General features: G+C 46.3%; 1 protein-coding gene across 2 annotated transcripts; it reads left to right on the forward strand.

The window, feature by feature from the left end:
• The first annotated feature begins 722 nt into the window (after window positions 1-722).
• Window positions 723-22,519, forward strand: LOC129713223 (mitoferrin-2-like). Of its 2 annotated transcripts, XM_055662157.1 has the most exons (5): window positions 923-1,062; window positions 5,095-5,180; window positions 12,214-12,442; window positions 15,590-15,646; window positions 19,344-22,519. In XM_055662157.1, exons 3-5 carry the CDS (start codon window positions 12,220-12,222, stop codon window positions 19,868-19,870), a joined length of 807 nt encoding a protein of 268 aa, XP_055518132.1. In that variant the 5' UTR covers window positions 923-1,062; window positions 5,095-5,180; window positions 12,214-12,219; the 3' UTR covers window positions 19,871-22,519. The 2 variants fall into 2 exon arrangements, with proteins under 2 accessions (XP_055518131.1, XP_055518132.1); XM_055662156.1 differs by lacking the exon at window positions 5,095-5,180 and having other exon boundaries at window positions 723-1,062.
• The last annotated feature ends 5,045 nt before the right edge of the window (window positions 22,520-27,564 follow it).

Consider the following 27,564-nt stretch of genomic DNA (forward strand, 5'->3'; position numbering starts at 1 on the left):
CGCGTGTCACCTCAACTCAGATAATTAATATCTGAAAGTGGATCAATGAAACGTGGGAACTTCCCCCAAAAATTCCACCCACACTAACTCCGAGACATGAAATAACCCCAATGCATAATTCTGCTCTTTCAGTAACGGTGCACGTGCATCTGTTGCTCCGGGCAAGTTTGGACTGCAAAATCGTTTGCAATATTATTGTTAGTGTTATTTAGTGTTATGTACACACTTGGCTACTAAATTAATCACAATTACATACACACACTGAACTTTTTTTTTCTCCCTGCTTTATTATATTGTTTACAGTCTAGTATGTTTACATATTCTGTTGTGCTGCTGCGAGTAAGAATTTAATTGTTCAGTCTGGGGCTTATAGACAATAAAACACTCTTGACTGTACCATGAAGTTTAGATAACTTCACTTCTGTCCATGTCCAAGCAGTGGGACGGGATGGGCGGGACCTCTGCTGCCACCGACCACTCAGGAGCAAGGGATGGTCCTGATTGATAGAGGGGGCAGCCATTCGGGTTTGAGGTCAGTCGTGGGATTTCTATTGGTGGAGGGTGGGTGGGGGCGTGTCGATGGTCGTCCAATCGCAGATAGGGTTTGTGTAGATCCCGCCCTCCAGCCGGGGGGTGATTGGTGAGCGCGGCTGTCTATCATTGTTGTGACGTGGGGACGTCAGGGTACGTCTGTCACGCCGGGCGGGCGGGTGTGCGTCAGGGGGCGGGCCTTGGTCTATAAGGCGGGCGCTGGGCGCCGGCAAGCGGGCTGCTCCCTCATCGACGCCGCCCTCGCCCCGCTCTCCGTCTCCCCGCTCGCTCTCCGTCTCTCCCCTCATGGAGGTGGGCTGTGCCGGCTCCCAGCGCGGTCTCGGCCGCCCCCCTCACCTGCTCACGGAGCCCCGGGGTGAGGTGCAGGCCGCCGGGCCCGAGTCCCTGTCCGCGTCCGGCGACGTCTACGAGTCGCTCCCCGAGAGCGCGTCGGTCAGGGCGCACATGCTGGCGGGCTCAGTGGCCGGTATCCTGGAGCACTCGCTCATGTTCCCCATCGACTCGGTGAAGGTGAGCGGCTCGCACCGTCTAGCCCGGCGTGGGGCTGTGGGCACGGGAGGGTGATGAGGCTGGGTGAGTGTGTGGATGGTGTCAGTGGGTGCTGGGGGGTGGGTGTGGGAGAATACACAGGTGCTGGGTCGGTGACATGGGTGAGGAACCTTGACAGTGGATGCTGTGTGTCTGTCAGTCAGTGGGTGCTGTGTGTGTCAGTGGGTGCTGTGTGTGTCAGTGGGTGCTGTGTGTGTCAGTAGGTGCTGTGTGTGTGGAGGAAGACAGTGGGTGCTGTGTGCATGGATAAAACAGTCGGTGACATGGGTGGGTGACAGTGGATGCTGTGTGTCTGTCAGTCAGTGGGTGCTGTGTGTCAGTAGGTGCTGTGTGTGTCAGCGGGTGCTGTGTGTGTGTGGAAGAAGACAGTGGGTGCTGGGGTATGGGTGGCGTTGGTGGATGCTAGGGGTGTGATCGATGACAGTGTGTGTATGGGTGGTGAAAGTAGGTGCTGGGGGGTGACAGTGGACGCAGGGGAGGTGGACAAAGATGATGGGTGCTGGGGCAATGACGATGGGTGCTGGTGACAGTGGGTGATGGGGGTGTGGGCAAAGACAGTGGGTGCTGGGGCAATGGCAGTTGGGTGCTGGGGATGGAGGGTGCAGATGTAGTGACAGTGGGTGCTGTAGGTGTGGGTGGTGAGAGTGGGTGCTGGGGTAATGAGTGAGGGTGGTACAGGGGCCATTAGAGTGGGAGCTGGGACGGTGGCCGTTGTGGGTGGGTGCTCATGGTGGACACTGTGGAGGTGGGTGATGAGTGTGTGCGATAGGGTGACAGGGACAGCATTGGTCGTCGGACATGTGCCTGTACAGACAGGGCACTGGTCTCTGCGTAGTAACAGTGTTTATGGGGCAGAAGCATTAGGCAGTCAGGGAAACACCCTCCTGTAGCTGTACATCCTAGACTGGGACTGGAGGGATTGTTACAGAGAAAACTGGGACCCTAATCACCTGGAAGTTTAAAACCTTGGTAGTAGATCATAATGGGAAGTGACTGTTCAAACTGTCTATGTATATCTGTTGCACTGAAGAATGAGGGATTGCTGGATTATAAGTAGAAGCAAGGAACTACAAATGCTGGTTTACAAAAAAAAAGACACAATGTGCTGGAGTACTGAGCGGGTCAGGCAGCATTTCTGGAGATCATAAATAGGTGTTGTTTCAGATCTGGACTCTTCATTCTGAAGGAATGTCCTGTTCTGAAACTCATCTCTCCAAGATCTCCAAAGATACTGCCTGATCCTCTAAGTGCTTCAGCACTTTTTATTTGCTGGATAATAAGTGTGGCCCTGCTCAAGGATATATCTGGAGACTGTAATACCAGCTCAAACCTACAGTTGTGTACTTGGGGCAATGAGACTACTGTAACAAGTACTCCAACCTGTTCTTTCTGTAGGCACTATCATTATAACGTGGTTTTAGAACTGCTCCAGCATGGCTTTGTCTCTAAAGATGTAACTGCCTGATGTATTGCAACTCGTAGCTATGGAGAACACTTTGGGATAATTCTACAACTTATTGAATGGTTTCTACTCTGGTTTTGTGCCTTCTGAGGTGGCTAAAAAGGATGGTATTGAAATGTAGACTGTAGGTGCGGCACAGTAGCTCAGCGATAGAGCAACTGCTTCACAACGCCAGAGAACCGGGTTCGATCCTGACCGTCTGTACCGAGTTTATATGTTCTCCTATGCTGCGTGTGTTTTGTCTGGGTGCTCCGGCTTGCTACCATATTGCAAAGACATGCAGGTTTGTGGGTTACTTGGCTTCTCTGAGGTAAATTGCCCCTAGTGTGTAGGGTGCGATAGCATGGAACTAGTGTGCGGATGGGATGATCAGTGGTCGGTGTGGACTTGGTGGGCCGAAGGGCCTGTTTCCACGCTATATCTCTAAACTAAACTAAGGAGTGGAGACAGGTGGATATCTCTGGAGTATCCTGTAACTGGATGAGATGCTGCAAACAGCACCACGCCAACAGTCTTAGGTACCGTAAGTCTGTGATAATGTTCGATAAAAGAGCATGCTGTGTTGCGTTTCAGTTGCCGTTCAGTTCACAACTCGTCAATCCTTTTGCCAGAACCAGGGGCCACAGTTTAAGAATAAGGAGTAAGCCATTTAGAACGGAGACGAGGAAACACTTTTCACACAGAGAGTGGTGAGTCTCTGGAATTCTCTGCCACAGAAGGTAAGAGGGAGTTAGATGTGGCCCTTGTGGCTAAAGGGATCAGGAGGTATGGAGAGAAGGCAGGTACAGGATACTGAGTTGGATGATCGGCCATGATCATATTGAATGGCGGTGCAGACTCGAAGGGCCGAATGGCCTACTCCTGCACCTATTTTCTATGTTTCTATGTTTTTTTCTCACAGAGAGTGAGTGGTGAGTCTGTGGAATTCTCTGCCGTGGAGGTGGGTTCTCTGGATGGTTTCAAGAGAGAGCTAGATAGGGCTCTTAAAAATAACGGAGTCAGGGGATATGGGGAGAAGGCAGGAACTGAATCAGAAGGCTGATTGGGGATGATCAGCCATGATCACATTGAATGGCAGTCCTGGCTCGAAGGGCCGAATGACCTACTCCTGCACCTATTGTCTATTGTCTTGCACCATCTGTTTTTTCATCTCTGGTCTTCGTCCAAGCATCTGTCTATCAACCCCCCCCCCCCCCCACCCCCCTCACCTCTATCAACCTATGACCTACCAGTCTTTGTCCTGCCCCTCCTCTCTTCCAGCATTCTTCCCCCCCCCACCTCCCAACTTAGTCTGAAAATGGGGCGTAACTCGAAACGTCACTGACCCACATTCTCAAGGGAGGCTGCCTGATCCACTAAGTTAATCCAACACTTTGTGTTTTTGTGTAAACCAGCATCTGCAGTTCATTGCTTCTACATTATGTTCTTCTCTCGTGTTGCTTCACGTTAGAGTTGTAACCCCCAGCAGTGTTGCAGGCTGCACGCTGGTCCGGCAGTGACCCACCCAAAATAGGGTGCTGTTTGTTATCTCTACCTTCATGCAGAATTTCTGCCTGAGATAGGGAAATTCTCTGTGTTTTTGAGAGCGGTTACAGATTGATGTTGTACAGCTGGGTTCAATTGTTCATAAGATCATAAGTTATAAGAGCAGAATTAGGCCATTCAGCCAATCAAGACTACTCCGCCATCCGATCATGACTGATCTATCCCTCTCATCCCCATTCTCCAGGGGATCTCAGCATTGTAATTATCTTGTGATCTTCATTGAATGAGTTGACTATGAATTTGGAGGGCAGCCCCACATGCATACAGGCAAATACCAATGTTTGAATCTGGGCTAATTTTGGTTTGGTGCTGTCTCCGTTTTATTCTATGGATTAACTCTACTCCTGCTGGAGACCTTTTGGAGGTGAGATGCACCATTTTGGTGAGCAAGATTCATAAGTATCCGAGTGATGTGCAGCCCATCTTAGTGCTAGTCTCACGAAGGTTTGCTTGGTTTTATTTTAGATTGTATTATTTGAGATACAGCATAGAAACAGACTCCACAGCCCACACTGAACATCAGTTATCTGTTCACACTAGTTCTATGTAATCCCATTTTTGCATCCTACACACAACAGACCTGCATGTCTTTAGGAATTGGGAGGAAACCGGAGCACCCAGAGAAAACTCACACAGTCACGGGGAGAACGTACAAACTGCACACATTTAGCACTTGTGGCCAGGATTGAACCCGGGTCTCTGTGAGGCAGCAGCTGTGCCACTCTGCTGCCCTGTTATGGACCAATTGATTATGACCACATATTCCATTTTTGAATGATGCTGATGCAATATATATACGGATTTCTGCAGCCAGACAAATTTGAAAAGGGTGGCATAGTCCATCCCAGTTGACGGAGTCAAGCAATATTGTAAACTCACAACATTTCTTGGTTGCTGATGCTGTTCCTTGTATTTCTCACTTGAAGTTGATGTTCATTGACGATTGTGTCCACTGTGCCTCTAAATGGATGGAATTTGCATTGCAGTTTAAGGACCTGCTGTTTGTCACTGGGAGGAAGCAGTTGAAGAGGGTGGCCCAACGGTGCGGCTGGTAGAGCAAGATTCAATCCAGGTTCGATCCTGACCTCGTGTTCTGTCTGTGCTGCGTTTCCACATTCTTCATGTGACTGCGTGGGTTTCCTCCAGGTGCTCCGGGTTCCTTCCACATCACAAAGACCTGCGGGTTTGCCGGTTAATTGGCCCCTATAAAATTGCCCCTTGTGTGCAGGGAGTAGATGAGAAATGGGATAATATAAAAACTAGTATAAACGGGTAATGTATTTCGTTGGCATGGACTTGGTGGGCCAAAGAATCTGAATCTGATCTAATCGATGGGTTGGCATGGACTTGGTGGGCCAAAGAGCCCGTTTCCATGCTGGTCTAAACTAAACCCAAGTCACAAACTTTCAACCTCAGCTCCCATATCTGGGAAGAAGAGGGCATGCCGAGGGATTTTGGAGACAGTCTAATTATGGTCATCCCGTCCCAACATCGCGTCATGGAGTGGCCCCTTCCGATGTGCCACTGCTGCTGAAGGACTGCCCCTATGTCTTTCTTCGCCGTGACCCACAGGTCGCCCTTGCAGCGCCCATATGAAGATCCCTTTCGAGTGCTGCGGCACGGGCCTACTACATTTGATTTGGACGTGGGAGGCCGGCGCAAAACTGAGTCAGTCCGTGGCTCGTTTGAAGCCGGCCCACTTGGTCCTGAGCGAGCCAGTCCATGTGGCGCAGGAGTCCACTGTCCTGGGGTCCTGGAGATTCTTCCAAACCGAGCAAGCCCCCGGTGCGTGGGGGCGTATCCATGCGTTCTGGCCGCCTTGTTCGGCGTCCCGTCCAGTTCGGTGCCTCTGGCTCTGGGGGGGTCAGTGGAATCAGGATGAACCGAAGCTCAATTTTGAGTGTCATAGCCAAGGGTCTGAATAGTTATGTAAATGTGATATTTCAGTTATTTCTTTTTAATTACTTTGCAAAAATTTCTAAACACCTGTTTTTGCTTCTTCATTCTGGGGTGTTGTGTGTAGATTGATGATTAAAAAAAAAGAATTAAATCGATTTTAAAGTAAGGCAATGTAACAAAATGGGGGGAAAAAGTGAACAGGTCTGAATACTTTCTGAATGCACAGTAGCATGACTATCGGTTTGAGGCTGTTGCCTTGAGTAACCTATAATTTTACCTATGAATTATATGCTCAGTCCACTCGGACTTTTTGCTGCAATAGTTTGTTCTATAGTAAATGGCAGCATTCTGGGTGTTCCTTGTCGGATCATTGTGTGGCCGTTCTCTGTAAAAAAAAAAGATGCAAACAAGTGTGGTGGTTAAACTAAATGTAAAAACAAAGTACTGCAGATGGTGCTTTATACCAAAGATAGGCACAAAGTTCTGGAGTAACTAAGTGGTTCAGGCAGCATCTCTGGAGAAAAAGGAGGGGTGATGTTTTGAGTGGAGACCTTCCTTCCAGCTAAGCCTCTGGAGAAAAGGGATGGGTCTGAAGAATCCTGGCTCGAAAAGTCACCCATTTCTCCTGTGATGCTGCCTGACCTGCTGAGTTACTCCAGCATTTTATATCTATCTGTCGTGTCCCTTTCAACGTGAAAGTTCGGGCTGAGACCTTTTTGTGTAGTGAATGGTATATAATTGTAGAACATGCACATCAGTAAGATGTAGAAACGAGGAACTGCAGATGCAATGTTTACAAAACAAAGACACAACATGCTGGAGTAACTCTGCAGGTCAGGCAGCATCTCTGGAGAATATTGACAGGTGACATTTTTATTCAGGACCCTTTGTCAGACTCGGAGGTTCAGACCTGAAATGTCACCGATCCATGTTCTCTGGAGATGCTGCCAGACCTGCTGAGTTACTCCAGTACTTTGTCATTTTATATATCAGTACAGCACATGAACAGGCTGTTTGGCCCACAATGTCTGTGCCGAAGATGATGCAAAGGTAAACTAATCTCCTTTGCCTGCATGTACTCTATGTCCCTCCATTTCCTGCATACCCATGTGCCTATGTGAAAGCTGCTTCAACAGCAGTTATGTTTAAGAAGGAACTGCAGATGCTGGAAAATCGAAGGTAGACAAAAATGCTGGAGAAACTCAGCAGGTGAGGCAGCATCTATGGAGCGAAGGAAATAGGCAACGTTTCGGGACAAAACGTTGCCTATTTCCTTCGCTCCATAGATGATGCCTCACCCACTGAGTTTCTCCAGCAATTTTGTCTACTTTCAACAGTAGTTATGTTCTGTACACACAATGACTGGCCAAGTTTCCTGCATTGAAACCGCTCTGATTTCTCGGTAGGAATACTTATGCGTCACTTGTCTTTTAAGTAATTACTGGCATCTAAGTAGGTATCTGTCAGGGGCTGTTGCTAAATTCAGTTCCGTTTGGGAGGTGCACCTAGTTTTAAAATTTGCAGTGTCATCATGAGTTGCTTGGGTGACGAGAAAAATAATTGTTTGCTAAGTAGCTTTACAAAAAGGAAGCAATCAGTGGCTGCTCTGTGCTGAGCTGGCAGGTAGATAGGAGTATAGGAGCAGGGAGGTTCTACTGCAGTTGTACAGGGTCTTGGTGAGACCACACCTGGAGTATTGCATACAGTTTTGGTCTCCAAATCTGAGGAAAGACATTATTGCCATGGAGGGAGTGCAGAGAAGGTTCACCAGACTGATTCCTGGGATGTCAGGACTGTCTTATGAAGAAAGACTGGATAGACTTGGTTTATTCTCTCTAGAATTTAGGAGATTGAGAGGGGATCTTATAGAAACTTACAAAATTCTTAAGGGGTTGGACAGGCTAGATGCAGGAAGATTGTTCCCAATGTTGGGGAAGTCCAGGACAAGGGGTCACAGCTTAAGGATAAGGGGGAAATCCTTTAAAACCGAGATGAGAAAAACATTTTTCACACAGAGAGTGGTGAATCTCTGGAACTCTCTGCCATCAGAGGGTAGTTGAGGCCAGTTCATTGGCTATATTTAAGAGGGTGTTAGATATGGCCTTTGTGGCTAAGAGGATCAGAGGGTATGGAGAGAAGGCAGGTACAGGATACTGAGTTGGATGATCAGCCATGATCATATTGAATGGCGGTGCAGGCTCGAAGGGCCGAATGGCCTACTCCTGCACCTAATTTCTATGTTTCTATGTACAGGGCTCTCAATAAGAAGCCAAAGGCTTTCCCCTTTGGCTGAAGTGGTAGTGATCTGCCCTGTTTTCCCAAGAGCCAACAATGGACCATTAAGGGATCCACTCTTTCTTGGTCGTCTGTTGCCGGCCTTCTCCTACGTCCAGTTACTCCCCCCATTCCTTCAGTTGGAAGAAGTGTTCTGACCCGAAAAGTCACCCATCCTTTTTCTCCAAGGATGCTACCTGACCCGCTGAGTTGCAACAGCGCTGTGTCTATCTAGTGTAAACCATCATTTGCAGTTGGAAACCACAGTATCCAAAGTCTGAAGGGTCCCGAACTGAACCGTCACCTATCAACGTTCTCCAGGAATGCTGCCTGACCTGCTGAGTTAAGTGCCTGTCCCACTTGCATGCGATTGCATGCGTTTGGCGCGACCAAACGGAAGCGGAGTTCGCGCTAAGTTTGTGCGTGACGTAATTTGTATCATACTTACCAATCAGCTGGGCAGGAGGGGGACCGACTGAATTTGGACGTCGGGCGGTGACGTCATCACGCAACGCCACGCGGGGCAGTGATGTCATCACGCAATGCCACGCGCTAGGCGTACGAAGTCAAGACGCTGCGTACGCCCTCAATGCCCCTGCGGGCCGTAAGGCCGTTAGCGCTCGAAATTTACGGACAGTGCTGGATTTTCGAAGCCCCGCGTGATGTTGGGACCAACCCCGCACAACTCCATACGCCTCCGCGCTTGGAAGTGGGACTGGCCGCGCGCACCCATACGCCTCAAGCGACCACATTTGGTCGCGCCAGACGCATGCAATCACATGCAAGTGGGACAGGCCCTTTACTCCAGCCACCACAGTCAGGCATAAAAACAACTTTTTTTCCACAAGCAGTGGCTCTACTCAACAGCCAAATCCTCCTTTTGCTTTGGTATTTTATTTAATTCTTCACGTGTTTAAACTATAATGTTTTATTTTTAATTGTCTACTGTATATCGTGTTGTTACTTGCGGGCAAAGCACCAAGGCAAATTCCTTGTATATAATAAAATGTATTCAATTCAATTCAATTGAATCCCTGATTTGTGTTAAGCAAGCAGATTGGCAGCAATCCAATAGCATCAGTAATGTGATGAGGAGCAAACTACTTGATTCCAAATGCCCTTAATTAATTGACATGAAATCAGCCAATGGATTTGTATTTGGATCCCTAGAACATCTACAATACTATTGCCAACACATATCCGCTCTGCTTCTGGTTTTGCATATCATTAAAATGAGCAACAGGGAACTGGCTGGATGATTCACTTGCTGAGTTATTCCAGCACTTTTTCCATTTGTTTATCAACCAGCAAATGGAGTTTTGTTGGAATGAACTGCAGATGCTGGTTTAAACCGAAGATAAACACAAAATGCTGGAGTAACTCAGCAGGGCAGGCAGCATCTCTGGAGAGAAGGAATGGGCGATGTTTTGGGTTGAGATCCTTCTTCAGACCTGAAGACCAGACGCTTCTTGAGTCTGACTGTCTGAGGAAGGGTCTTGATCTGAAACATTTCCCATTCCTTCTATCCAGAGATGCTGCCTGTCCTGAGTTACTCCGGCATTCTGTGTCTAGCTTCAGCAAATGGAATTGTTTGTTTCTGCTTATACAATGATAATACCCTACTCGGTTATAGCTGACCATTGGCCATTTCCCCCTTCTCCCCACCCATGGTCCGTTATAACAATAGTTTAGTATATTCCTTTGTGTTATTTTGTTGTGGGAACTCTATGCACAAAATGGTTGCAACATTTCCCATTTTACTTGTGAATACATTTCAAAATCATTTGATATGCCTTGGAATACCTTAAAATAGAAATTATGCTCCACTCCCACTGGCCCCCTCCCCCTGGTTTTTGGCTCTTGCTGTGCCTTGCACATCAGAATTGGCAACATTGACTTGTGCTTGTTCTGAGAGCTAATCATAAACATCAGCTCATGTTTGCACGCAAATGCAGCTTGCTTCAAAGGTAGTGATCTGTTAGGATTATTTTAACAGGATCATTAGTTAGGTATGGTTCCTAGAAGTAGTAGGAGTGGGTGATCGATGGATTTGGTGGGCCGAAATACTAAACCTACAACCTTACGGCTGACTCTTAGCGAATGCCCCAGCTCTTGTGTTATGGTGCAGGTAGCAGAGTTAATCAGAGCTTCAGAGATCAGGATTCAAACCTGATATTGGATGCTGTCTATGTGGAGTTTGCAGGTAATTCTTCTGACCAGAGGGGTTTCCTGCCAGGAGCTCCAGCTTTCTCGCACATCTGAAAGCTGTACGTGTCGGTGGATTAATTGGCCACTGTTGCCCCTGGCTGGCGTAGGTGAGTGGTAAAATCTGTGAGAATTGATGGAAGTGGCTGGGAGAATAGTTTTACAGGTAAAAGTAGTGGGGGATTGGGATGGTGACATCATGGCGCTGCGGTAGAGTTGCTGTCGCGCTGCACCAGAGACCCAGGTTCGAACCTGACTACGAGCGATGTATGTGCGGAATTTGTACTTTCTCCCTGTGACCATGTGGGTTTTCTCCGGGTGTGCGGGTTTCCTCCCACATGCCAAAGGTGTACAGGCTTGTAGGTTAATTGGCTTCTGCAAATTGTTCCTTATGTATAAGATGGAACCAGTGTGTGGGTGATTGTTGGTCAGCGTGGACTCAGTAGGCCAAAGGCCCCGTTTCCACGCTGTACATCTAAACTGTATGCTCCCGTTTCCTCCCACACTCCAAAGACGTGCAGGTTAGTAGGTTATATTGGCTTCTGTAAAATTGCCCCTAATGTGTAGGATGCAAAAGTGGGATAACATAGAACTAGTGTACGGGTGATTGATGATCAGCGGGGACTTGGTGGGCCGATGGGGCCTGTTTCTATGCTGTATCTCTAAATTAAACTAAGTTAAAGCTCTGAGCTAGCATGCACATCATGGGCGGAGTGCCATCAAGTCACAAAAATATGCCCCTAACTCGGGTGTGGTGATGTACAAGCCATTTTGCGTGCACAGTTTATCTCTGGGCCTTTGCTATTCATCTGCTGCTTGTTTGGACAGTGCCCTTTGTCAATTGCAGTTGGCACTATGTTCTTGAATATGATGGAGCAGAACTCATTGTGTCTGTGTTTGCCTGTGATAATTCCACCCCCAGACTCTGTACATGCCTGTCGTGCAATTTTCATGCCGTGCACGAGATGGCAAAATCCTGGTTATAGTTTAACAGGTTGTTTGCTCACGTCCGTTAGTCACAGAAAAACATAGAAGGCGAGGTTTACGACCCTCAACCTCAATAGTTCCAGGTTCAGAGTTCATGTTGAAGCCAGTTTTATCTTCTCCCACCCAAAACCCAGTGATGGTAGTTAGCTCGATAGTAAACCTGAACGTTTTATGACCTTTTTGAGCCACCCAGGAAGAACATTTTACTTTTTTGTTTTAAATGAGCAGGATTCGCCAAATTTGCAGCGTAATGCTTTTTGAAACCTTCCAATGGCATTGCTGATGCAGGCTCTGCTGTAGGGGCAATTTTAAATTTGAAAGTCACTCGCCTTATTAACAAAGAAAAATCTGAGTCTGAACAAGGGTCTCAACCCGAAACGACACCATGTTCTAGTGAGACTGCTGGCACCCGTGATAGGGTGCTGTTTAAGAAAGGAGGTGAGGAGGAACTTCTTCAGTCAGAGGATAGTTAATCTGTGGGACTCATTGCCACAGATGGCTGTGGAGGCCAAGTCAGTGGATATGTTTAAAGCAGAGATAGACAAATTCTTGATTAGAATGGGTGTCAGAGGTTATGGGGAGAAGGCAGGAAAATAGGATTAGGAGGCAGAGATCAGCCATGGTTGAATGGCAGATTAGACTCGATGGGCCGAATGGCCTAATTCTAGTCCTATAACTTGTGAAGATGTGAACTAACCCAAGGCTCCCTCTCATTTTGCCTTTTTGTTTCCTCTACGCAGACACGCATGCAGAGTTTACAGCCCCATCCCAAGGCACAGTACAAGAATGTATTTGATGGTCTCCTGAAGATGATCCACACGGAAGGCATCTGGCGGCCTCTGCGAGGACTGAATGCGATGGTGGTCGGTGCGGGGCCCGCCCACGCTATGTACTTTGCCTGCTATGAGCAAATGAAAAGGACTTTAAGTGACGCCATCAATCATGGTGGCAATAGTCACTTGGCAAACGGTATTAGACAATTAAGTCCGATGAGTTCTGTCTCTAACAATCTGCTGCAATCCTGGCTCAGCTCTTGTACTTAAATCAGCCGGCGACTGTAAGCTTCTCTAAAATAGTTGTCTGTTGCATGCTTGTCTGTTGGATAGCAATGTCTGCTCTTTTAGCGAGTTGTTCCTTTGAATGGGATAAATGATTTAACTTTGTGTGTCTCTCTCTGTTAGACGTGCTGTGTTGCGATTTCTCCTGAGTGAATCTTCGATTTCTTCAACTTGCCCCTTTCTGTAGGTTCTGAGGGCTCTAACCTAACCCCTAGTGTATGATCCCTCGGAGTCTGTGTCTTTTGAGTCTCATGGGTTTTTTCATCTTCTCAGTGAAGCCTAGATTTATTGAACTTGTCCCATTAAGAAGGCTATGCCCCAGAGCCAAGTGTTCAAGTGGGGGGGGGGGCCTTAAGCTCTGACCTAGCTCCCATTGAATGGTGTCGGACTCTCAATACTTCACAGTCTCAACAGTCCAGAGCGTTGGCAAATGATCGAGGGAACCACCTTCTGAATTGGGTCTGAAAGAGCAGGGAAGCACAAATCATTGGATCAAACAAAGAACTAGTTCATTAAACAAATAGGTGCAGGATATAAGCAGTGTGCTGGCTCTACTGATCAATAGGTCGGGGACTTATCTGATCTTTGACATTAGTTGGACTTTTCTGCCATGTCCTAACTTTTCTGACCCTGCAGTCAAACTTTAAGCATAGGGGCTTGGGGTATTCTCCTGTGCAGCGTGAGTATTCGGGGACATGGCTGTTGCCTCCTGACGTGTGCCTGGGAGTTGGGTCCCACACCTCTGACCTGACTCGGAATTCCTGACAAGGGGGCGGTTGGTAAGCTCCCAACTCCTGGTCCTTGTGGAGCAAAGACCTAACTCAGCTAAAAACTCACTGGAGGGTGTCAGATGGTTTGAAGCTATCATGAAGAAGTCTTTTTGCGCACCAGCTGCAGCAACGTTGAGCACAGTCCTATATAACCAACTCAGCAAAGGCCATTTTGGCTTTGTACCTTGTTTCTTTACTTCCGAGTTATTTTTTACTCCATTTCCCATAACATATAAGGGTGGCTGGAAGGTTTAGTGGTGTATAAAACACAAAGACAGGATTGAAATAATGTTAATAGATCAAAATATTGATTGAATTATTTTTTTCCCCCCAACATTGCTTTTCATTGTTACACGTCCTGTCTAGGATGAATGATCTGGATAGTTTGTGTTACAATTGTCAGAGTTGGTGTGCGACAGGGAAAGAGGTGGTTCATGTCTAGTGTGGCTGGACTGAATGGGCAAGTTGTTCCTGTGTATTGTGAAATAATTTGATATACCTGTGGAGATTGCATGCTGTCCTGCTGACACTTTGGATGAGTCAAGTTATCTGTTGTAAGCGTGATCCAACTGTCTGAAGCACAGCCCAAAGAAATGCTTTGATTTATATTGCAACGCTTCTTCACCCTGAGAAAACCCAAAGCTCTTCACACAGTCAAGTATTTGAAGCGTGCCATTTTAATGCAGGCAAGTTGGACGAAGCAAACTCACAAAATGGACTAAATGATGATGACTAGATAATATTCACCGTACACGTGATGGTGAACTAATCTAAAGCTGGAGCAAAAGTACGCAAGAATGGGAATTCTATTATAAGAATAGGAATGAAATAGGAATAAGAATAGGAGAGTGGTGAATCTCTGGCATTCTCTGCCACAGAAGGTAGTTGAGGCCAGTTCATTGGCTATATTTAAGAGGCAGTTAGATGTGGCCCTTGTGGCTAAAGGGATCAGGGGGCATGGAGAGAAGGCAGGTACAGGATACTGAGTTGGATGATCAGGCATGATCATATCGAATGGCGGTGCAGGCTCAAAGGGTCTACTCCTGCACCTAATTTCTATGTTTCTATGAATTAGGTGTAGGCCATTTGTCCCAGTTGCTAGCTCTGTCATTCAACATTATGTCTGATCTTGTACCTCTGCACCACTCATTGCCTGGCAGGGCATGCATGACCGAGACCACATGGCCTATTTCTTCTGCTGTTTGCTTTATCCTTTATATTGGGTATTATTCAGGCATTAATACATGGTTGTTGTAGCCAGGCTGCTGTTCCCCTAATGCTTGCTTCCGATTCCTTTATTGTACAAAAATGTATTCATCTTTATGTTGAAGACACAGCGACTAATCCTCCATTGCTCGCTTGGGACGGAATTCCGAAGTTTCTTTAACTTCAGGGTGAAGCAATTACTTAGCTCAGACCTGAATGGCTGATCTCTTATTTTGTGAGCGACTGGTTCGAAACATTTCAATCTATCGGCTCCTGTCGTAGGTTTGGTCATTTCAATGAGATACTATTCTTCTAAACTCCAAGGAGAATGGGAATGTCAGATTCACGCCTTGATCCGAATGTAATAAACACACTTCAAGGATACTGAACATAAACGTTTTGGTTTATTTGTCAACCATTCCTTTACATCCCAGCAACACGTGTCCTCTGACCTTTCTGACTAATGGTAGCACATGATACATTTAAATACAAAGTCCGTTACTATGACATCTCTTCCTAATCGGGCAAAAAGGAAATCCACATCATCACATTATTAACTGTTACATTGATAATGCATAATTTTCACATGCCAGTACATCTCATGGTCCTCGTATCCCTTGGCTGGTCTTCTCTGACGTTTTGGTCTGACCACTGTCTTGAAGCATCCAACCGACAGGAGTGGATTCGATGATGAGCAAAGATACAATTTCATCTCGTACTTTCTTTCCATAGCAAGAGAATGGAGTCCCAGAGGCAATCCTTTGTTGCTCTGCCACATATTAATTGGATCCCTGTGTATGTGGAGCATCTTCCTTGTCTTCCTGCTTCCCTTGCCTCGTTTCTTGATGCCAAGACTGCTTAATCTCTAAAGAAGTCTTACCTTGTGGCAGTGCGCCTTGGCTGTAGGCATGTGCTGTTGAAATTGCCTGTTGTCCGTTTGATGGGAGTGAGATGTCTGTCCTTTGTCACCGTGTACCTCGCTTGCTGAAGAGGGTGAGCGAGTTGGGTTGTGTGTCGAAGTCCCGAGAGGCTTTTGTGACGAGAGGCCCAGGCCTGCTGATGTCTCCCTTTTTATTCTGCAGGTATTGCAGGAAGCGCTGCAACGCTGCTGCACGACTCCATCATGACGCCAGCTGAAGGTAAGGGCTTCTGAGTGAAGCTGGGGGTGGGGGTCAGTTCGCATTCCAATTTCGAAAGCTTTACACATTGGCACCAGACTGATTCCTGGGATGGCAGGACTTTCATATGAAGAAAGACTGGATAGACTCGGCTTGTTCTCGCTAGAATTTAGAAGATTGAGGGGGGATCTTGTAGAAACTTACAAAATTCTTAAGGGGTTGGACAGGCTAGATGCAGGAAGATTATTCCCGATGTTGGGGAAGTCCAGAGCAAGGGGTCACAGTTTAAGGATAAGGGGGAAGTCTTTTAGGACCGAGATGAGAAAAACATTTTTTACACAGAGTGGTGAATCTGTGGAATTCTCTGCCACAGAAGTAATTGAGGCCAGTTCATTGGCTATATTTAAGAGGGAGTTAGATGTGGCCCTTGTGGCTAAAGGGATCAGGGGGTATGGAGAGAAGGCAGGTACAGGATACTGAGTTGGATGATCAGCCATGATCATATTGAATGGTGGTGCAGGCTCGAAGGGCCGAATGGCCTACTCCTGCACCTATTTTCTATGTTTCTAACTCTCCACACTTTGCCAACAACAACCAATTTACTCTGTACTCAAGATGAGGCCAATGTCGCATCTCTCATCCCTCATTCTTGAGTGCCCTTTTAGTATCCTGCAGTTAAAATCACTACTGTGCATTCTAGTAGTTTTGCAGTCTATCTTCTGCAAGCTCATCTCAACCATTGACGATAGACACAAAATGCCTGAGTAACTCAGCGGGTCAGGCAGCATCTTTGGAGAAAAATATTAGGTGACGTTTTGGGTCGAGTCCCTTCATCAGACTGAGAGTCAAGGACATTGATGGCTGCGATTGTGTAATTTGGGCTTTGCAAGCTCCTCACCAAAATTCCCAATTATTGGTTGGGACCAAGCAGTCTGCAAAAGTTAAATTTATTGTTATTTACACAACTATGGTTTTGACACGGGTATGGTGAAAGCCTTGCTTGCAGCAACATCATGGGCACATAGAAACTGGCAACAGATTCCCCTCGAGCCTAAAGTGATGTAGTGCTCAGCTACTGAAAATGGGCTGGCTGTTAGCTTAAATGTGCCTGTATAAACCAGCATCTGCAGTTCAATGTTATTACTTTTTACTTGGCATCATAGGGACATAGAAACATAGAAAATAGGTGCAGGAGTATGCCCTTTGGCCCTTTCAGGCACCACCGCCATTCAATATGATCATGGCTGATCGTCCAAAATTAGTATCCCGTTCTGGCTTTTTCCCCATAATCCCTTGATTCCCTTAGCCCTAAGAGCTAAATCTAACTCTCTTGAAAACATCCAGTGAATTGGCCTCCACTGCCTTCAGTCGCAGAGAATTCCACAGATTCACAAATCTGGGTGAAAAAGTTTTTCCTCATCTCAGTCCTAAATGGCCTTCCCCTTATTCTTAAACTGTGACCCCTAATTCTGGACTCTCCCAACATGAGGAACATTTTCCTGCATCTACCCTGCCCAATCCTGTAAGAATTTTATGTTTCTATAAGACCCCAGTGTCCTGCACAACTGCAATAGGACCTCCTTGCTCCTAAACTCAAATCCTTTTGCATTGAAAGCCAACAGTGGCTTTCTTCACTGCTGTACCTGCATGCTTACTTTCAGTGACTGATGTACAAGCACACCTAGGTCTCGTTGCACCTCCCCTTCTCCTGATCTGGCACCATTCAGATAATAATCTGCCGTCCTGTTCTTGCCACCAAAGTAGATAAACTCACATGAATCCACATTATACTGCATCTGCCCACTCACCCAACCTACCCAAGTCACCCTGCAGCCTCATAGCATCCTCCTCGCAGCTCACACTGCCACCCAGCTTTGTGTTATCTGCAAACTTAGAGATGTTACATTTAATTCCCTCGTCAGAATCAGTGTATATTGTAAACAACTAGGCTCCCAATACCGAGCCTTGCGGCACCCCACTAGTCACTGCCTATCATTCTGAAAATGACTCGTTAATTCCTACCCTTTGCTTCCTGTCCATGAACCAGTTCTCTATTCATGTTAATACCCTACCCCCAATACCCTGTGCTCTTATTTAACACGATAATCTCTTGTGTGGGACATTGTCAAAGGCTCTTTGAAAGTCCAGACACACCACATCCACTGGCTCTCCTGTATCCATTCTACTTGTTACATCCTCAAAAAATTCCAAAAGATTAGTCAAGCATGATTGCCCCTTCATAAATCCATGCAGACTTTGACCGATCCCGTCACTCCTTTCCAAATGCGCTGCTAATAACATCTTTAATCATCCTCCCCACTAACGATGTAAGGCTAACTGGTCTCCATTTTCTCTCTCCCTCCTTTCTTAAAAAGTGGAGTTACATTGGTACCCTCCAGTCCACAAGAACTGATCCAGAGTCGAGAGAACATTGGAAAATTATCACCAATGCATCCACGATATTTAGGGCCACCTCCTTGAGTACTCTGGGATGCAGACCATCTGACTCTGTGGATTTATCTGCCTTCTGTCCCAACAGTTTGCCTAACACCATTTTCTGACTAATGGGGATTCCCTTCAGTTCCTCCCTCCCACTAGATCCTAGGTCCCCTAGTATTTCCGGGAGATATTGTTTGTGTCTTCCTTAGTGAAGACGGAACCAAAGTACTCATATAATTGTTCTGCCATTTCCTTATTTCCCATTATAAATTCACCTGTCTCTGACTGTAAGGGACCTACATTTGTCTTCACTAATCCTTTCCTTTTTATATACTTACAGAAACTTTTACAGTCAGTTTTTATAATTCTTGCAAGCTTTCTTTCATGCTCATCCCCCCCCCCCCCCCACTCTTTATTAACTCCTTTGTCCTCCTCTAAGATCTAAATTTCTCTCAGTCCTCTGGTTTGCCAATTTATATGCCCCATGTCTTGGCTTTAACAATATCCTTGACTTCCCTCGTCAGCCACGGTTGAGCCGCCTTCCCAGTTTTATTTTTTCGCCTGACAGGGATGAACAATTTCTGGAGTTCATCCATGCCGCCTTTAAACCTTCGTATTGCACCTCCACTGTCAACCCTTTAAGTATAATTTGCCCGCCTATCCCAGCCAATTCCTGTCTCGTACCTTCAAAGTCTCCTTTATTCAATTTCAGGTCCTTAGTCTCTGAATTTACTCTCCATCCTAACGAAGAATTCCACCGTGTTATGTTCACTGTTGCCCAAGGGGCCTTGCACAACAAGATCGCTAACTAATCCTTCCTTATTACACAATACCCAGTCTAGGATGGCCTGCCCTCTAGTTGGTTCCTGTACATATTGGTTTAAAAACCCATTCCGTATCCATTCCAGGAAATCCTCCACACTGCTACCAATTTGGTTGACCAAATCTATATGTAGATTAAAGTCACCCATGATAACAGCTGTACCTTTGCTAAATGCATCCCTAATTTCCTGCTTGATGCTGTCCCCACCTCCCTCCTGCTGTTTGCTGGTCTGTATTCCACTCCAACAAGCGTTTTCTGCCCTTGGCTATTTGGTGTTTGTGTTCGGCACGGGCATTGGGCCAGAGGCCTGTGCTGTAATGTATTGTTGACAGGTGCTGCTTGACTGGTTGTGTTCTTCCAGCACCCTGTTTCTGTTGGGCAGTTGCGGAGGGTGAATGGAGGCTGTGTTAACCCTTTCTTTCTCTGCCTCTCTCCCACTTCCCCTGCTGCCCACAGCCATCAAGCAACGGATGCAGATGTTCAAATCTCCCTACAAGGGCGTGTTGCATTGCATACGTGTCGTGCATCGGGTGGAAGGGAGCAGCGCCTTTTACCGCAGCTACACCACGCAGCTGACCATGAACGTGCCCTTCCAGGCCATCCACTTCATCACTTACGAGATCATGCAGGAGTGGCTGAACCCGGCGCGGCTGTACCATCCCTCCACGCACGTGGTGTCGGGGGCCATGGCGGGAGCGGTGGCTGCAGCCGCCACCACCCCACTGGACGTGTGCAAGACTCTGCTGAACACCCAGGAAAGCCTGGCGGTAAACACAGTGAAGTCCAACAACGGGCACCTCTCGGGCCTGGCCAATGCCTTCCGGACGGTCTACCAGCTGGGCGGCCTCCCCGCCTACTTCAAGGGCGTGCATGCCCGCATCATTTACCAAATGCCCTCCACTGCCATTTCCTGGTCGGTCTACGAGTTCTTCAAGAGCTTCATTACCAAGAGACAGAAGCAGGACTTGTCGCCCTCTTTGTGAGGGCCTCCCTTTTAGCAGAAATATGGCACAGCTTTGAACGAGTGGCTCCCATGGACTTCAAGGATGTGAACTAGCATACCGTAATGCTCGGTGTGCGTGCCTAGCATAATTTTACATACAACCTTGGGACCTTGCACAAGACCTCTCTTTTCCTGACCAACCTTAAAAAAAAATTTAGTGGCCAATTTTAAAAGTCGAGTTTCAAATAATATACAGGCGTGGAAGAGGGCTGAATTTGAATCACAGAAGACCTTTGAACCCAGACAGTGGCTGAAATCTGGAGCACCGCTTAACACTTGGGCAACTCCAGAATCCCCTGGCTGTGAGTTGCGGTTCTCGATGGATGGGGATGTCGGTTTCAATAAATCCTGTTTCTAACCGGGGAAATTAAAACCAGGGCATTATTTGCAACACTCAGGAAGGTTGTAGAGGGATTGTTGTACGAGTGTGGACAGGGTATGTGTGGGGGTTTGTATGAAATGAGATGGGTAGCTTGTTTTATTTTTGCTTGTCCTGCAATACGCAAGTGCACATACAGGAGTGGGCAGTGTGCTTGTGCAAGTAAGAAAGACCTTCCAATCCAAGGTGACAAATATTTGACACTTAACCTCTGATCTTTGTGAGTTGGCTGTTGGGTTAAGGGAGAGCTTAATGGAGGAGGGAGGTTTTGTCAAAAGTAGTGGTGGAGCAGGGGGAAGAAAGGAGAGTATGAGGGAGGGGGAAGGGTTGAAAAGAGCATGAGTGTGGAAGCATGTAAGGGAGGCGAGGAAGGTTGAGGAAGAGGAGTTGGGTTTGTGGAGGAGGTAAGAAATAGGTTGGCGAGGGAGATGAGTGAGGTAGAAATAAGAGGAGGATATTTGTATGGGAAGCGGTGAAGGAGGAAAAGAGGGGGAGGGAATGTGAGAAGGGTATGATAGGATGTTATGGAGAGGGTGAGAGGTGAGGCAGAAAATGCAGAGAAAGTGGTGGAGAGAAAGGTACTGGGTGGGGAAGTAGATGAACGTCAATGAAGATGTGCATAGGAATTTACCTATCTTTGTCTGTGGCAAATGTGGGTGAGGTGTGAGTGCATTGGAGGAAAGTAGGAAAGGGTGTTGGGTCTGCACTTCTGTCTGTTCCATGCTGGGCATTAGATGAACGAATGCATTAGGTAAGGATGCCTGTGGGCTTGGTTGAATAGTGTACTGTTGCTGATATCTGCTGTCAGACCAACTCCCTAACTCCATCCATGGCTGCCCAGAGGGAAGATGGTGCTTACGTTGAAACGAACAAAATAAATTTTATATGTATTTTGGTCAGGCGCAGAGAGATAGTTTATCAGATTGTGTATTTTGCTACCAGTTACTGAGGGGGGAAAAATGAGTTGCCTTTCTCTTCCTACTTGTCGAGTTCCTACAATCGATGCAAGGTGTGGCATAGGAGGAGGGGTGGCAAGGAGCTTGAATGTTTCAAAAGTTTTTATTGACCATAAGTATGAAGATTACCCAATGGTGAAATGCGCACCTTTGTTAAAGCCTTTGATCTCTCTGCGGGTTCTCCCGTTTCCATGCACGGTAGAGGAAGTTCAAGATAATTCCTGCTCTCTGTATGGTGCTGAATGTCCATTGTGCCTGTGTGAGTTGCTACTCCTCGCTACCTCGCCCTCTTGTTCTTTCTCCTCTTTCCCCAACCCCCTCTATTTATCTGCTGATCTTTAGCCACTGCGAGGTTGAGACCACCTCATTCCCTGCATGGTTTCAATCTGATCAGAGAATAAAAACTACTGACATTTTTTTATTTTTAGAAATAAAACTCCAATTGCCATTTTAAAGGTTGCCAAGATTTTCCAGTTTCAATCGCCAGTCAAGGCCACTGAGTAGTGTTATCTATCCCTGTCTCTTTTACTCCCTTTCTTCACCCCAACCAAGCCTTTCACGGGCAGGAATAAGTCGGGAATGATGAGGCTCTGGAGGGAAAATCCTAGATCACCCTCACTCTGCAATGGAACAGTTGGTGAGGATGGCCTTCTGACATGATGTCCCGTAGTTGATGTTTGGGGTGGCTGTTCTGGCTCCTGATAGAATCCCCGAGGCCAATGATGAGCAATTTATTGAGAGAATGGCATCAGGATAGTAACTGCCCAACACTAATAAAATGTCCAGGCTTGGGTTGAGGAGATTGGGTACAAAACCATTGGCTACCTCAAACACTCTGCTCCTCCGGCCTTATGCATTGGGTAATTGGATTTTCACTGCTCAGCTGCTGTAAACATTGGTATTTTTTAAATGATCCTTTCTCACTCTCTGAAACGATAACTTATTGTCTCTTTGTAGTATGATTTTCTACTGAAGCATAAAGATTGATATCCACTGGAAATTCTCGAGATGCTTTGAAACCAAATACCATGTATTTTTAAAATGCTAAATTAAAAAGTCTCTTTAAACTGGTTGTTGCATTACATTGGTGGAAACGTCAGTTTGTGATAGAATCTCCGGGGCATTGAGTTTGTGGTTTACAAACAACGAGAATTAATTTGTTACTTGGGACCCCGTGCTATACGTGACTTGGTGACATTGTGTATGTCTCAATTGACTTAATTAGCTGAACTGCAATGAGTTTTAATGCAACGCTTTTCACCACTTTAAAAATACATTAAACGATCAAACAATTCTTGTGGTCTTTGAGTCTGAAGAAGAATTCTAACATGAAACGTCACCTTTCCTTTCCAGAAATACTGCCTGAACTGCTGAAACAGTTCAGCATTTTTGTGCCCATCTTCAGTATAAACTATAATAATGATAATAATAATAATAATATATTTTATTGTCATTGCACATAAGCGCAACGAGATTTGGTTTGCAGCTTCCAACTGATGTCATAACATAAATAACTAATAAAATTTGGATTTAGATATCCCGAGAACATGGATTGTAAAAAGAACAGTAAAGTAAACATTAAACTAGCAAGTGCAGTTCCTTTCCACACAATTCCCTGGCATTCATTTGCTTTCCAAAGGATTAAAAACGAATAACAATGTGGGTTTACCAAAGAAAAGTGGTGGATTAACTCAGCGGGGCAGGCAGTATTTCTGGAGGACATTTTGGGTCGGGACCCTTCCTCAGACTGACCACTAACAATTAAGTCAGTTTATGGTGGTTTTCTGCAGAAAGACTGCAGACATTGCATGTTAGTGGTTGGGGACAATTGCTGTGAACACTACAAGGGACTGCTGAAGTGTACGGGGAGATGTGCAATTCGAGGCAGCCCCCAGAAGGTGGTGCTTTAGGATTTGTGTTCAGTAGTGTTTTCAAGTTCAAGTGTTCAAGAGAGTTTATTGTCAAGTGTCCCAGATAGGACAATGAAATTGCTTTCTGTTGGCTGTCTCCTCAAATTCTTGACGTAGGTGGATTTTGATTCAGTAATCACAAACCCTATGAAGCATTGGTGGAACGTGTAACTGGGGTTTGGGCGCCCACCTCGGGTGTTAACCTCAAGATAACAGATCGCCCGTCTGGATCTGAAACGTCACCCATTTCTTCTCTCCAGAGATGCTGCCTGTCCTGCTGAGTTACGCCTGCCTTTTGTGTCTATCTTGGATCCACTGGCCAATGGTATTCCCCAATCTACAGAAACGTAGCAGATTAAATTACTTGCTGTCCCCTCCATAATGTTTGGGACAAAGACCCATCATTTATTTACTTGCCTCCATACTCCACAATTCGAAATTTGTAATAGAAAAAATCACATGTGGTTAAAGTGCACACTGTCAGGTATTATTAAAGAGTATTTTTATACATTTTGGTTTCACCATGTAGAAATAAATATATGATGAGTCTTTATCCCAAATATTATGGAGGGCACTGTATCACGGTGGCTCTGGGAACTTTTAAACCACTTTTATCTCTCTTGGAGTGCAGCCACAGTTGTAGTATAGAGAGGTGGTGAGGTACACTAATGGCCTATGGGGGGGGGTTCCTGTTCTCGACTTCACCCATTGCATGAGTTTACTGATATATTGGTCGATAATAATCCCTCAATCATATTACTGAAGCATTATCTGGCTGTTGCTGTCAGTGAGAGATAGCTGTGCGTATTTCCTTGTCTTGTCTCTAGTCCTGCACTTTAAGTCCGTCTGCGCCTAAAGATTTTGAGACCTCTGCAGTTGAGAAATATGGCTGTCGCGGTAGGGGAATTTGGGACTGAATGTAACCTCCATTAGGTGGGAATATCCTGCCATTGGTCCACTGTTGCTGTTGTCCCAGCAAACTCCGCATGTCTGACCGAATAGAACAGGAGATGGTAGACAAAAGTGCTGGAGAAACTCAGTGGGTGCAGCAACATCTATGGAGCGAAGGAAATAGGCAACGTTTCGGGCCGAAACCCTTCTTCAGACTGATGGTCTAAAACATGAGACACTGATGTTGTCCAGTGAGATGAGGAGGGGGAAGATTTAATAGGAGCCTGAAGGGTAACTTTTTCAGACAAGGGGTGGTGGGGTATGCAACAAACTACTGGAGGAGGTAGTTGAGGCAGGTGCTATCACGTTTATCAAACATTTAGACAGTACATGGATAGGACGGGTTTAGAGAGATATGGGTCAAACACAGGCAGGTGGAACTATTGTAGATGGGACATGTTGGGCTGTGTGGGCTAGTTGACCCAAAGGGCCAGTTTCTACACTAAGACTGACTGGTGGGGGAAAAAACAAAAAACTTTATCTGGCAATGCATTGTACTTTAGAAAGGTGATGCTTGGTGGAATGGTCACCACTCTCTGACAAGTCTGCTCCTGTGATAATAATGGGCTGTACTTCAAAAACATGAATTGTGATAAGCTGCTGTATCAATTCAGTTTTTTTTTATTAGTACCTGCATAGAACGTGGTGTGTTTCTGCGGAAAGATACAATCTACTGATAGCATCACCGTACACATTTCTGCTAATTGGGCTGAGGGAATAGGCCGCCTTCCCTTAGGCTCTGTGTGAGGTAATTTGACAGCCTACCACCCAGCTTCCATTTAAACTGCTAATTCAGCTTCCAGTCCTGCTCGGAGTTGATGTGTCGCACAGCAGTTCTGTACAGCAGCCATTATGGTGTAAACAATACGCATCAAATCATGGCCCTTTCAAGACTTTCCTGAGTGTTTTACATGAAATGAAGCAGTGCTGAAATGTAGACACAAGTACTGCAGCAGCTGGAATCTTGCGTAAAATGCTGTGTGCTGGAGTAACTCAGTGGGTCAGGAAGGATCTGTGCAGGAAATGGATGTGCAATTGTCTTGGTGCTCCGCCCACAAGTAACAAGTGATACTAACTGTCTACTTATGACTGTATGCCCCCCCACCAACTATACACCTATCTTGTTTGGGATGTGTAGGAAGGAACTGCAGATGCTGGTTTAAACCGAAGATAACCTGAAGACAGACGAAGTGTCTCGACACGAAACATCACCCATTCCTTCTTTCCAAAGATGCTGCCTGTCCCGCTGAGTCACTCCAGCTCTTTGTGTCTACCTTCACCTATTCCATTTTCCTGCCAAATTAGTTAACATCTTTCCCAACAGCAATGGCTCAGAAGGGTGCATGTTCTGTTCCGGTTCAGGTACAACCTGTCCTGGTGTACATAGAAGGTCCCAGTGATTCGGAAATCTAAGTCCCAAGAAGGGCGGCAGGGTGGCACAGCTGTAGAGTTGCTGCCTCACAGCGCCAGAGACTCTGGTTCATTCCTGACTGCGGGTGCTGCCTGTACGGAGTTTGTAAGTTTTCCCTGTGACCGCATGGGCCAAAGATGTACAGGATTGTAGGCTAATTGGTTTCGGTAAAGATTGTGAATAGTCCCTAGTGTGTAGGATAGTGCTAGTATGTAGGGACTGCTAATCAGCACGGACTCTGTGGGCCAAAGGACCTGATTCAGATTCAGATTTTTTAATTGCTGCATCTCTAAACTAAGAGTATTAATTGTCTGAAAAACAGAGAAAATAACAATAAAATTCTTACTTGCACCAGCATTACAGACCGGCAAACTCAAAACACACAGATAATAAAACAAAAAATTGTTAAAAAACGATAATACCCCCCCTCCTCCCTCCCCACCCTGCAACATCTTTAGACACATTATCTGCTCTATCTGCCTGTTCCTATATTCATCAATAGGCCTCAAAAAGGGATTAGCCACTTTCTTGGCCCATTGACACGTGTTCATCAGGTTGTGTCTTGCCTGCACATCCACATAAACAAGATCTCTGTTTAAAAAGAAATTCATTCTAAATAGGCAAGTTCTGGACATGCCCAGAGCAAAAAGGAGTGAAATGATGCCTTCATGTTGCAACTTAATCTGATTCAGGTTGCTCGTAGGGAAAAGATTTATCTATCCTTGTCCTTTCTAAATCCCCCAGCAGAAAAAGGGTACAGTAGCAACTTGGATGAGATAAGAGTTAAAGAAACAAAGGTCTGCTCTGTGTTTCTGGAATATCTGTGCCTGTTAGATGTGAAGAGATTTGCGATTGTTGATAGCGATGTGTAAACAAAGATCGCTAAGGGTCTCTGAGCTCCAGTAAGAAATGTGAAGAAGACTTCAGGCTTTGGGTCTGTAACGCTGCCTTTTGTTCAGCCTCTGGGAAGCATTCCTGCTTTTATTTTGAGGAGGCGTAGGTTTATCAGTAAACTCTAAGCTTCCCGCATGCAATCAAGCTGAATTGGCCTCTCTCTTTTAATGCTCCCCTGTGTTTATGCAGCACAGGGATGCCAGCAATCTAGTTGTTTCGGCTTCATCAACTCTGAAGTTCCGCTCTTCCACGACAACAATGGGGGGAGTGGGGAGGAGTGGTGGAGGGGGGGGGGGGAGGGGTGGTGGGGGGGGGGGGGGGGGGAGAGAGAGAGAGAGAGATGATTATACACCTGTTTTTGGCTTGAATTGTAAAGATGGACACAAAACGCTGGAGTAACTCAGCGGGCCAGGCAGCAGCTCTGGGGAAAAGGAATAGTTGACATTTCAGGTTGAGACCCTTCAGACTGATAGGTGGAGGGGGGAGCGGGAGGAGGGGGAGGGGGAGGGGGGGGGGGGGGGGGGGGGGGTGGGGGGGGACACGGTGTGAAACAAATGTGCAGGAGAAATCCGAGCTGGCATGACCAATGACACATGGTCCATAGTTGACTGCAGAGGAGGTAATAAAGAAGGGATACGAACAGTGATACTAGCAGGACGACAAAGGGTGGGGAAGGGACGGAGAGAGGATTACTTTAAATTAGGTAAATCTATATATACTGCTGGGTTGTAAGCTGAGGTGTAAAATTAGGTGCTGCCCCAATTGCATTAGGGCCATGGCTGGTTGCCCTGAACGTCAGATATAGAACAGTGCAGCATTGGCGCAGCAGTAGCTGCTGTTTTACAGAGACCCAAATTCTCCGGTGCTGCCTGTATGGAATTTGTACATTCTCCCTGTGACTGCTCTGGAGCAGCATCGGGGCAACATTGCACTGTTAGCTGGAGCTGTTCCGCTGTATTTCTGTGGCACTGTTTCAAAGAGTGTCGGTGTTATCTTTCGGCAATATGTATCCCTCAATCAACTTAACTGCAAATGTGTCATTATCACAGCACTGGGAGATCGCAGTGTGCAGATTGGCTTTTGAGCTTCGTACATTACCACACTATTCCACACAAATACCTCCTTGCTTGCGAATCTCTGGCCACATGTTAAAGATGCTTCAACAATGTATGG

Source organism: Leucoraja erinacea, chromosome 35, assembly GCF_028641065.1.
Source record: "Leucoraja erinacea ecotype New England chromosome 35, Leri_hhj_1, whole genome shotgun sequence".
NCBI classification, from domain to species: domain Eukaryota; kingdom Metazoa; phylum Chordata; class Chondrichthyes; order Rajiformes; family Rajidae; genus Leucoraja; species Leucoraja erinaceus.